This window comes from Sinocyclocheilus rhinocerous, unplaced genomic scaffold (genome assembly GCF_001515625.1).
Source record: "Sinocyclocheilus rhinocerous isolate Xijiao unplaced genomic scaffold, SAMN03320098_v1.1 scaffold293, whole genome shotgun sequence".
In the NCBI taxonomy this organism is placed as follows: Eukaryota; Metazoa; Chordata; class Actinopteri; order Cypriniformes; family Cyprinidae; genus Sinocyclocheilus; species Sinocyclocheilus rhinocerous.
In genome coordinates this window covers 511641-524158 of record NW_015643297.1, presented here as the reverse complement: position 1 = coordinate 524158, position 12518 = coordinate 511641, and the positions used below count along the sequence as shown (strand labels likewise).

Below are 12518 nucleotides of genomic sequence, written 5' to 3'. Positions count from 1 at the left end.
TTTGAAAAGATGTATTAAATTGATCAAAAGTGACAGTAAAGATAATATTATAGAGTTTATATTTCAAATAAATGTTGTTCTTCATCAAAGAATCCTGAAATATGTATCACAGTTTTCACAAAAAATATTAAGTATATTATATATACTGTTTTCAACATTGATGATAATAAAAACTTGAGCAGCAAATCAGCATCAGAATTTCTGAATGATCATGTGACACTGAAGTAATGGCTACTAAAAAAAAATCAGCTTTGCCATCACAGGAATAAATTACATTTTTCACAAATGAATTCACAATATTACTGTTTTTACTGTATTTTGATCAAATAAGTGCAGACTTGGTGAGCATTAGAGACTTCTTTCTGAAAAACATTAAAGATCTTACCGAGTTTTAAATGGTATATGATATGTTATACATTTTAATAACAGCAAATATGACATGCTCAAAGCTTCTTTATTTAACGAAGCCTAATTTTGCTTAAAAATATTTATGTATAACAGGAAGTATTTGCTATCCTTTCACAAGGCTTTCAGACACTTTGGTTAATTGGCCAGTTGGGTACAGTTACCAGAGAATGTTAGTACTCTTAAAATGGTTATGTATCAGATGTTTAATTGGCCTAGTTCAGGGTGGTTCCCACACTTTTTGTCAGCCGAACCCATTTGACCTAAAATATTTACTTGAAGTACCTCCTTAGATTTTAAGATTAGATTTTCGATTTCAATTTAACAGCACATTCGCATGTTCATGGTTTTCTGATGTTGGTTAATGGTCGCCTGACATGCAGGTAAACTAATAAAATAACTTTTATAGTAAGTGTTTTATTTTTGTTTTTATTTTAAAACTATTTACTGTAATTTTACATTTTTATGATTTAATGAATTATTAGGGTTTTATCAACTCACAAACCCCCTGCAGTTCACTCACGATCCCCAGGTTCTGAAACCTGATATATATTGATCTATCACTAAACCACAAACACACGCGCACACAAACTAAATAATTCAGTTTGTGCAGTCCTCTTGAAATCAGATTCATGAAGAGGTGAAGTGTTGGACTACTTGAGACTATGTTTGACCTGTCAGTGCAAATCTGAGCTGTCCTTACAGAGATTTTGTGTTCTAGCACTTCTTGAAGTTTCTTGAATCCCTCAATGGGTTTGCTTTCATGCAGCAGAGTGAATTGCTATTTGTTTCTTTCGTTGAACCGTTTTTCCACACGGTTCCTTATGTACGAACTTAAAGCCGATTTAAATATGACCTGTGTGAAGTTTACTCTTCGATATCTTCTCCTGCCTCTCTTCATCTCTCTCTAGCATCTCTTTGCACCCCGTGGTGATCTTCTTTTTATTTCTTGACGCCTGCTGCCATGCAGACCTTGCATTTCTCCCTCGCTTCTCGTGTGTTGTGTTGTTTTGTCTCATTCTCGCCTTCGCTCTCTCTCTCTCCCTCACCTTTTTTCTCGCACTGTTGGTGAAGCTACTTTGAAAGCCAAGCTACAAGCTCCTCATGATTTCAAGCAGCTGAACTTCAGTCAAGCTAGCCTTTAGCACAAGAAGTCAGCTGCACTACAAGCTACTAACAAAAAGTAGTCACGCTTCTGACAAGATCTAGTTGGGTTACGTCTCTACTTTTAGTTTGTTACTCCCCAACTCTCTCTTACCCTCTCATTCTGTCTTTCTACATTTTCTAAAATGGATTACATTCATCCTCTGAAGCATTTAACTGACAAATCCTTCTGAGAGGTCTCCAGTCCCCAGACATGCTTTACTTGAACTACACATCCTTGACACTCCAGGCAGCACGGCTAATGCCATGAGCAACTTCAAAGGCGGCATTAGAGTGACTGTAACAACCATGACGGTTCTGATCGTCACAATCAAAGCTGTGATTATCGTCATCATCCGAATGACAGTCAGACGATACAGTATAATGAATTTAACATTGTATTTCATGCTTTGTTTGTGCCATCATCGCAGAATGACCTCACCTCTACCTGGAGCACCAATCATCACATGGCCAACATATTCGACTTCACGCTGGACGAGCTGCAGAGTTTGAAGAGGTGAATTGAACTTTATTGACTCGACACAAAAGGTGTTATTTGCAACAAAATCATACAAGTACAAAGATGAATTTTCACTATTTTATTTTAGCTTTAGCTTTAGCGGATGATCAATGGAAAGCTTATTTATTCAGCTTTCAGATGATGTATAAATCTCAATTTCGAAAAATTGACACTTAAGACTGGTTTTGTGGTCCAGAGTCAGTATTTATAGTATTTATATATAGTATTTATTATTATTTTGAATTAGCTTTTATTTTTATATTTTCAGTTGTATTTTAGTTTTAGTATTTTCTGTGTTTTTGTCATTTTTATTAGATTTTTTAAATATTTCTATTTAGCTTTAACTTATTTTAATTTAAACTATATTTTTTAGTCATTTTAATACTTTATCTTAAAATTATTATATATCAGTTACGTGCCAGGGCAACATTATTAAATTTCTTGTAGTTGAACTTTTATCTAATTTATATTTAATTTGATCAGCTTCATCGTGTTTTTTTTTCTTCAATTAATAAAAACTATTTTGAATAGTTTTAGTGAACAATAACAACAGTTGTTTCAATCAGTTTCTGATAGATAAAGCTCAGGCTCCACCTTTTTTCCTCATTTAATATTCTGTTTTTGCTCTAAAATACTGTATGTCTCAAAATGGAAGTAAAATGGGTTGCTTGCTGTGTTTCATGTTGACTGTAAGTGTTTGATGGTTCGAGTCATGGAACTCATTTGTATGTTTCTTTCTTCATCTCTGTCTCTCTTGATTAATTTCTATTAATTCTTAGCACCAGTTCAGGACAGACGTTCAGTATGGACCAGGACTCCACCGATGCAGCCAGTACTTCTGGTTCTGCCACAACCAGCGTCTCCTATGACTTCAGGTACACTTCATTTTCTTCAGTTCTGCAGACTTTAGTAAACCTTTAACAGGAAACAACAATTAGTCATTTTAGTACAGCTTTTATGGAGAATCTTTACACAGCATTAACTTAACTCACCAAAGATTTGCACCCTCACAGTGTTGCTGAAAAATTAAGATGCATTGAGAATTGTTTGGGAATCAGATTGTGACTTTTTGAATCAAAATAGAATCAAATCACTAGGTGCTAAAAGACTTGCACCCCTATTTTGTATGCTTTGTATGTAGTACAACAAAATACTCTATTGAAATTTTTTTTTTAAATACATATTCTTACAGTATGTGCAGCCAGTTATATTTCATAAAACTTAAAAATACATTAACAATCAAACAAAGTAACAGTTCAATGCCAGTGATATTAATTTAATCAGATGTCAGCCAGATAACTAATTGCAAAGTTGCGCTGTTTGCACTCTTTGTATGTATAAAATATTAATGTTAAAAACATTAATGAGAAGACCATCTGGCAACAGTGGCACAAATATGTTTATGCAGGTAGCATTATATAAAATTATAATTATCACAGATTTGCACAGTTCAGTGTTAGCATTTCTTGTATGTTATGATGCACAGTTTTAAGTTCAAAAAAGAGTATTGAAAAAAAAAAAAAAAGATTGAAATTCTCGCTCACAATTCACAATTCGCTCCTATTCAGCTAAATATGCGCTTGTTTAGCCGCGGGGCTGTAGATTCAGCAGCAGCTGCACAAAACGCTGGTGTGATGCAATCATTCACAGGCCGTTGCGAATCACTCGTACTCTTGTAGATCCTTGCAACAGCGTGGTTTAAAACAGCGTGGTTTAAATAAGTTAAATTAAAGCCATGCATGTGACATATGAGGTCAACCCAGGTAATCTTTTCAGTCAGAACATTTTCCCTGGATTATCCGGTGACCCGCTGGTACCTAACCCTGAGCTACAACTTAAGTGGGTTTGCGGTTTCATTTGATGTGAGCCTGAGGGATGCTAGGAGCTAATTTGTCATGACATTTGAAGTGGTGACATCAATGATTGCAACTAAACCACCGGGCCACCAGGGTGCCTCTAACCACTTTGCTTTTTAATATACATGAGCTCGAGCAATTGTCAGTTTGACTCGGTCGCTGGAACGACTGTGGCTGGAAATCCAGGCCTGTATCCTCTATGCTTTTCATCTTGCTCTTTCACAAGTGTCCTCTTCATGGCTACACTGCAGCGTAATCAATATTGCTGTAGTGGGACAATTTGGCAGCGCGACTGTCACTGTAGATTCTCACCTCCCCTGCTGGGCTTGCACTCTGCTGCCCACGAGTTAAAGAGGAATAACAGGCGTCCATCACCACCTGATGTTGTGTGTAAACCGCCTCTGACAGCTCGCAGAGAAATATGCTGTCAGATTATGGATTATTTATGGTTATGGCCACTTGTTTGCTCCTGTTTATTTTAAAGATGGAGTCTGTGGAGGCTGAAAATGGCAGTGAAACCATGCCAGAGATGAGAATGCCATCAGTCAGTGGTCACGTATCTGGGTTTGCTTTAGTGCTGAAGGTCAGATTCTTATACGAATATCCCAGGTACTTTCAAGCTCTACTGTGGCATGCTATCGATTACCACAGGTTTGTTTGGGTTATGCAGTTTTTCACAAACCATCAGTGTGTATTAAATGAACAGGAAACATGTTTACAGTAATCGCATGAAATGGAAGTCTAGCAGGTAAGCAAACTGAAGGGTTTTTAAAAAACAGGGTTCACATTGACATGAAAAGCCTAGCAGGGATAGTAAGACATTATAAAACTGAAAAAGTAATGGAAATTAATATATATATTTTTTTTAAATGTAAATTTCCATAAAAAATGTGGAGGGTCTATACATTTTTTTTTATGTTTTTGAAAGAATGCCAAGGTTGCATTTATGTAATTAAAAGCAGCAAAAAGTAAAATGATAAAATATTACAGTTTAAAATGTAATTTATTCCTGTGCTGAATTTTCAGCAGCCATTACTCCAGTCTTCAGTGTCTTCAGTATACAGAAAACATTGTAATTTATTTCCTGCTAAAGGAGCATTTATCAATGTCGAAAACAGTTGTGCTGTTTTAATGTCATTGCTGCATAAAAGTATTCACCAAAAAAAATAAATAAAATGTTAATAGTATTTTATATATTTATATATAGTGAATATATATTTTTACATTAATAAAAAAGTAATTAGATTTTCTTTTTTTAGCTAGTCAAAACCTTTTAAAAGTTTTAAAACAATGTAAAACATTAGACTTTTTCCTTGTTTAACATTGTTTCCATTTATAAGTATATAAGATATAATAATTAGTATACACATATGTAATACTGATTGACTGCATGACACACATAGTACATCCTTTAAATAAATAGTTCACCTAAAAATTAAAATTCTGTTATTTTCTCACTCTCATGTCATCGCCATTGCCCTGAAATCTCATTTGCATCCACTTGAGATTTAAAATAATTATTGGGAAAATAATGACAGACTCTTCATTTCTGTGTGAACTACTTTTGAAAACTTCTGTTCCTTTTTCCTCTTGCCCTTTCCTTTTAGTCTCGCTCACAAAGCTTTATTTTTATTTAGGAGTGTTACTGACACTGTAGAGCAGAACTTATGATCTCTTTGTTGAGTCATTGCTTTAAGTCAGCATTTCTTCAGAAGCTCACCATATTCCTGGTAGTCATGCCTCATGTCCCGCAGGCCAGATACTCATACAGTTAATAATCCCTTATACTTGTCCTGTATTCTTGTTTTTGTTTTGTCACCCACTGCGCTAGGCCTGGAGAAACCACAACCAAAGAAAGCAAAGGCCTGTGCGCAGAACATGCAGTTGGATGGATGGCTGGTTGGAGACTGCCAAATGGCCCCACTCACTCGTTCATTGCTTTCCCATAGTTTGTCTTATTTATTTTAGGATATGAACGCTCATTAGTATTCCTTCAGTGTTCCTAAGGGTGTTTGGAAAGAGGCGGAGAGAGAGGGTGGAAGAAAATAAACACAACTTGGATTTTCTCGACTGGAAAAGTTGTGAGGGGTCGACAGATCCCTGTCCCCTACTGTGCATCCTCGTTGTGGGCTAGATCAAACACTTCACAAACACATATCTGCTTTCCGTGCTTGGCTTTCATGTACTAATACTGTTTAGCTCTACATCCCATTTTAGCAGCTATAATGATTTCTGAAATGGTGGTTCTCAGCACTGGATTTTGATATCTTGCTGTGATTTCCCATGTTACACAATGCCCTGTGGGCAGAAATTTGTGGTCGTTATGCAGGGATCGTATGGTTATGAAAAACCTGGAAAAGTCAGGGAAATTGACTTATCTCTATATAATAGAATTACGTTTAATCAGGTCCAGTTGGGTGTGCCTCACACGTCCTGAAAAGTGAAGCTGCGGGCTCTTTGATCGCCCCCTGGTGGCTGGCTGCAGTACAGGGCATAAACCCCACCCTCTCCATGTAAACGAATTTCTGGCTCCAAACGAATCTCTACTGCGCAGACTCGGGCTCCAAATGACGTCATTTACTCAAGATGGCAGCGGCCATACTGAGATGCTTTGGCTTCACTTTTCTATAGTGGAAGGAATAGGAGACGCGTCGTCCATATTTTTTTACAGTCTATGGGTCCAGTATTTCGGTGCGTGATTGAGCATATATCGCATAGTTCGCATAGTTTTACTCATTCCCGCAGCTTTCGAGTTTAAAATGAGGGAAATTCCTGCACATATTTATTCAATATAGCATGTAGGTTAGATGAGCAAATAAATCCACCCAGACTGTCAGATTAAATCAGTCATTTGAAAACCGCTTGAGTGATTCAGCTGTACCGCGTCTTCTCTCTTTCACTCTCTCAAAGTGGCTTCACATTGGCGTATCTCATCTGCACTATCTGTGATACAAGACTTTCACTCGCATTTCGGGACAGTTGACAGTGGCAGGGGCCACTTGTGCTTTTAGGGAGCACACTTTTAAAATTCATCATAACCTACTATCAGTAATATTCATTGTCATTTTTTACCATGTCATGTATCACTGCAATCGCTAGAAGTAAGCTATAACAATTTCAACTCAAATGAATGTTTCATCATGTTTCATTTATGTGACAAATAATATTGTAATGTAGTGTGATACAATACAAAAGCTCCTCTCTGAAGTGCACGGTCTCCTTTGAGTAATTTCCTCTTGACATAAAAGTTATGGCACAATTAATTACTTTTTCCATTACTGCCACCCACAGGACAAACTGCGCATTGCACCCAAAATAGTTTGGTATGGTACGATTCAAGCCCTGCGTCCCAATGCTCATACTATCCATCCTAAATAGTATGTGAGATTAGAATTAGTGTGTCCCAGAGCATAGTATGTTGAAAATAGTATGCCGCCAGTTTACAGTGACAGGGTGCGTGTAACTCTGCGACAGAGAGGTCCGTTAAAGACTCGACGTGACGTGATAGTATGTCCCAAAGCTTGCATACTCTGCTACTACACACAGTAGGCACATTGGGATGCAGCACAAATTTAGGGGGTCCAAGCTTGTTGACACACATATCCCCACCCCCCCATAGAACCGCCCCTGATTGGACCATTAAATAATGGACCATTACATCATGAATATTGTCTCAAAGCCATGTAATTTTATTAGTAAAAATGTGTAGGAACCCTGATTATGGTGTTTATGCAGAATGGAAACTCCCCAGAAGATTTGCAGCATGAGAAAAAGATACCTAAAAGTCCAGTTCTGCTGCATGACCTTTAAAATGCCATAACGCCCACTGAGGCAACTGCGAGGGGACAGCGAATGGCTAGGAAGTAAAATTCAGTGTTAAACAGGGACATCTTGTGGTATACAGTATTAGTGCATCTATACAACTGCACCTTTTTTGTGTTAAATTTCTTTCATATTTATTCAATGGATAATACAACAAATACATATTTTTTTCAGGTTTTTTTTTTTGAGTATTTTTATTCAAGCAGAACACAGAGTAGTGCACATTTGTAACTGAAATATAAAATAAATTATCATAAAATATAAATTTTTTACATTTGCAGTAAAAACTGTAATATTTGTGAAATATTATTAAAATTTATATAAATTTTAAAATGTAATTTATTCCCGTGATGGCAAATCTGAATTCTCAGCATCAGAAAAAATTAAAGGTTTGTATATATTTATTTATTTTTCTTCACTTTCCTTAAATTATATGTTCTTTTTAAAATATAAAATGATAGCAGGCTGTATACAGTAATTAATAAGCATTTCTTCCATTATGAACATAGCCAGGCTTGATTTTGATTTGATTGGGATTTTGATTGATTTTGATTTGTTTACGGGATTTGATTGTATTGTGAAGAAATCATCTTTCCCCACCTCTGCAAACTGGTTACATGAGCAGAAAAGTTGTTCTAGAATATTTGAAATATCATTTCAAAAAATTAATAAAAAGAACATTTTGAGTGAAAGGCGAGTTTTTATGCTTCTTATATTCTTTACAGGAAAAATGTGGGCAGTCGGAAGAGGAAGTTGCCCTCCTCTAATTACACTGCGCTGGCCACAAAAAGAGAGATGGTGGAGCGTGAGCTGAGCCCCATCAGCATGCCTGGAGAGGAGAGTAACGTCATGATGGAGAACAGCATCGACAGCCACACCTTTGAGAGCATCAACGAGGACGATTCCTCACTGTCTCACCTCAAGTCTTCCATCACCAGCTATTTTGGGGCAGCCGGTCGGCTCACCTGCGGGGAGAAGTATCAGGTTCTGGCTCGTAGGATTACACCTGAAGGGAAGGTGCAGTATTTGGTGGAGTGGGAAGGAACTACACCTTACTGAATATCACAGAACAGAGGTGTGGAACAGATGGGCTGCAAAGGAAGGTGTCACGCAGTCGTCCCCCCCACCCCATAGTTACTCTCTGTTTTGCTATTCTGAAAGTCATAGTTTCGGAGTTCTAGTTTTGTTTTTCTTGTTTTCCACAAACCACATATAGTATTTTTTCTGATACTCTGGTCTTCTCTCATGTGGGACATTAAAGTCTTTTTTTGTGAAGTCATTTGCAGTGTCCTTTTAAGGCACTTTAAACATCACAAACATCATTCAGTCTAGTAACATGTTATTCTTACACAGTATAACGTCATTATTAGGTAGCAGATAAAGGACAGTATTATACAACATGAAGTCATTTCAGTTTAGTTTTGGGATTCAAACGGTTTCACTCGCCCCAGTGAGTTTCAGTTCCTGTTATTCAGCACTTCAAAGTTCGTGTCAGGTTTTGAGTTTAATGTTCATCCAAAAATGAACATTTGCTGAAAATGTACTCACGCTCAGGCCATCCAAGATGTAGACGAGTTTGTTTCTTCATCGGAACAGATTTGGAGAAGTTTAGCATCACATCACTTGCTCCTCTGCAGTGAATGGGTGCCGTCAGAATGAGAGTCCAAACAGCTGATATAAACATCACAATAATCCATAAGTAATCCACATGATTGCAGTCCATCGATGAATATCTTGTGAAGCGAAAATCTGTCTTTGTAAAAAAACATCATCATTAAGAGTTTATCTTCAGACCTTTGCTTCCGGCTAAATTAAACAAGTCCTCTATCCATAATATTACATTCTCCAGTGACAAAGTCTCATTCTGACGGCACCCATTCACTGCAGAGCAAGCGATAAAATGCTAAATTTCTCCAAATCTGTTCTGATGAAGAAACAAACTCATCTACATTTCGGATGGCCTGAGCGTGAGTACATTTAAAGCAAATTTTCATTTTTCTGCAAATTATTCCTTTAAAGTAACTCATTTTGTTTTGTTCATCTCTCAGTATTTGTGCAGAAGGCAAATACAAACATTGTACAAATTGCTTTATATAGCAATTTGTACACATTTGTTTGTTCACCTAAGATAACAGTACAGCGGTGCTTTTTAGCTATGTTAAAATGTTAGCACTTTCGTTCTTTCCTGCTCAGCCATCATTTTTGAATTCGATCTAGGTGATTATATAACCAAAGTGACGCAAATACTGTTTTGAGAAGTATTTTTTCTATTTTAAATGCTTTTGTATGCTCTGGCATGTCAGATTGGATAAACTACCTGCTTTGAGAAAGCAGAATGAAACTGAAAGTGGAAAGTGATCATTTGCATTTAATTAGCAATAGAATTTAGGCTTTTTTCAACATTTGCCCACATATCAATGTCAAATCAATGTTTTTACAAGATTTCCAAAGATTGTTGTTATATTTGAGATGGATCTGGAAGTGGATACATGCACTTATCAGATGATTGGATTGACTGGAAAATTGAAAGTTATGTGAAGTTTTAAAGCTGTCAGGTTCTATAATTTGACTTAATTAGTTTTATAGTAACATTATAAATATACTTTATTATTTACATGTATATAATTGGATATAAGATTAGCCCCATTTTATTATTGCACTATTAACATGTTTTATCAGCTATGCAAGCTATTATTGGATAAATTGACCTATATTTTCTAATTGATTTTTTTTAAATGTATAAAAAGATATTTCAAGTATTTACTTTTTACTTTTATAATATTTCCCCAAAGGAATGGCATATGTGAAATTGAAAGCCAACAGTTTTGTCAACAAAACACACAGATTGTTGTATTAATCATGCTCACAAGTTTTTGTACGTCAACTTGCTCACATTTCAAGAGAAGTTTTATATTTTGGTTACAAGTTTAACAATGTTTAGAAGAGAAACAACCTATTGCCTTTGTATAAGATTAAAATTAAGCTGTTTTCAATGCTTTTCTGACAATTTTTCTACACAGCACCCTCAAAGCCGTACATGGTAAACATGTATTTGTTTTTTGGAACAGTGTTCAGACATGTTAAATGTGCAAACTTGCATGTGTCATTATTCATTCATTCCTGTTTCAGACCATTAAAACAGTTTGTCAGCAATAATTGTGTCTCATGTATCTGTACAAACATTTTCACAGGCGTGTTGGTATTATTTATTCTGCACAATTAATACAGACACACATATAAGTGTAAACGGAAGCACAGTAGCCATGATTAACTGGACTTTTCATCACATATGAGTACGAGAATGTATGTTTAAAAAGTGTAGAAAATACTACTTTTAATACGTTTTTTTTTTTTTTAAATAAGTTTTCTTGTAAGGACCATCGTTTTTCATTTCCAAAAATGTATGTTTAAATAAATGTATAAACCCCTGTGTCAATACCATGGTCATGGGGTCATGCATTTTCACATCTTGTGGCAAAAGGTTCAGCTGTGAATATTAACTACATGAGGCTGACGTTCCGAGAAGGGTCTGTCTGCGGACTGCAAGACAGGGGCGTAACTTGAAGGGGGCGTAACTTGAAGTTGTCCAAATCACACAGAACCACGCGAGATGTCAAAACGAGATGTTGTCGGGCTGCGTTCGAAACCGCATACTTTCTAAATTATAAACACTTAATTTATTTAAGTACTTACTTACCGAGCGCTATGAGAGTGTACAGCCTGAATGCGTTAAGTATGAATGCGATTCGGATATCATCCGCTATGTTGACGTTATCATGTGACCTACGACGTTATAACAAGCGCAACAACTTAAAAGATATGAGTGACAGGTTTAATTCATCTATCTGTAAGTATCTTGATAATGATGAAACTTGCCCATTTTGTGGTCTTGTTGAAGAAACAGCTGCCCTTTTTTTGTGATTGTAGTATAGCCAATACATTTTGGGTTGATTTAAGTTCTTATATTTTTAACTCCACTAATGTGATCAAGTTTTATCCTTAAAGCATTTTTAAAAAATGTATTACGAAAAGCCAAAATCGTTATCTCTTGAATATCTTGTTAATTATTTTGTGCAAAATGTTTTATCCACAAGCAAAAGTGGCTTAAATCTCCTTTGTTTTATTCTTTTTCTTGTTGAATTTAACTCTCGTTTCATCCCTCAGGCTTCTAAAAAAATGCATCATGATGAATTATTCAAAGATATTTAACCTTGTCACTGTGCTTTTTTCTGTGTATATTATCTCATACTATGATGAACACATGCATTTTTGTTTTATCAGAATCAGAATAGCTTTATTACCAAGTATGTTTACACACACAAGGAATTTGACGTGACGACAGGAGCTTCCAGTGCAGAAGTACAAACATAGTGCAGACATACATGATAGTGCAGACATACATAGGAATAACACAGTAGGGATGTAATATAACACTAATATAATATATGCCATTATGATTGTTCATTGTTAGATACAACCATCTTTCCCTGATCTTTTATGTAATTATAAGTTCGGCAATAATAATAATAAAAAAGAGGGACAGGTGCACTAACACCTCATAGCATCACTAACTCAACAATCTAGTATGGTTTTCCTCAGCGTTTGCAATATCTGCACAAAGGATATGTCGGGCAGCTGCTCGAAGATCTCGCCTTTGGAGAAGACTGTTGATTTTATACTCTAAAAATGTAAGTATTACTACTTAAACATTAAGATTACCCCAGAATGAATTGCATCGTTTGCCCACCCCAACACTTACATGCAATAATAAT

The 12518-nt window shown here is 36.0% G+C and overlaps 1 protein-coding gene across 1 annotated transcript in view; it reads left to right on the top strand.

Moving 5' to 3' along the window:
• LOC107757290 (PHD finger protein 19-like) overlaps positions 1-9292 on the top strand; it is a 22682-nt gene extending 13390 nt beyond the window's left edge. Inside the window, exons 12-14 of the mRNA XM_016574732.1 lie at positions 1980-2065; positions 2848-2943; positions 8472-9292. Of these exons, the coding sequence (XP_016430218.1) occupies positions 1980-2065; positions 2848-2943; positions 8472-8805 (516 nt within the window). The 3' untranslated portion in view covers positions 8806-9292. The remainder of the gene's footprint in view (positions 1-1979; positions 2066-2847; positions 2944-8471) is intronic.
• The last annotated feature ends 3226 nt before the right edge of the window (positions 9293-12518 follow it).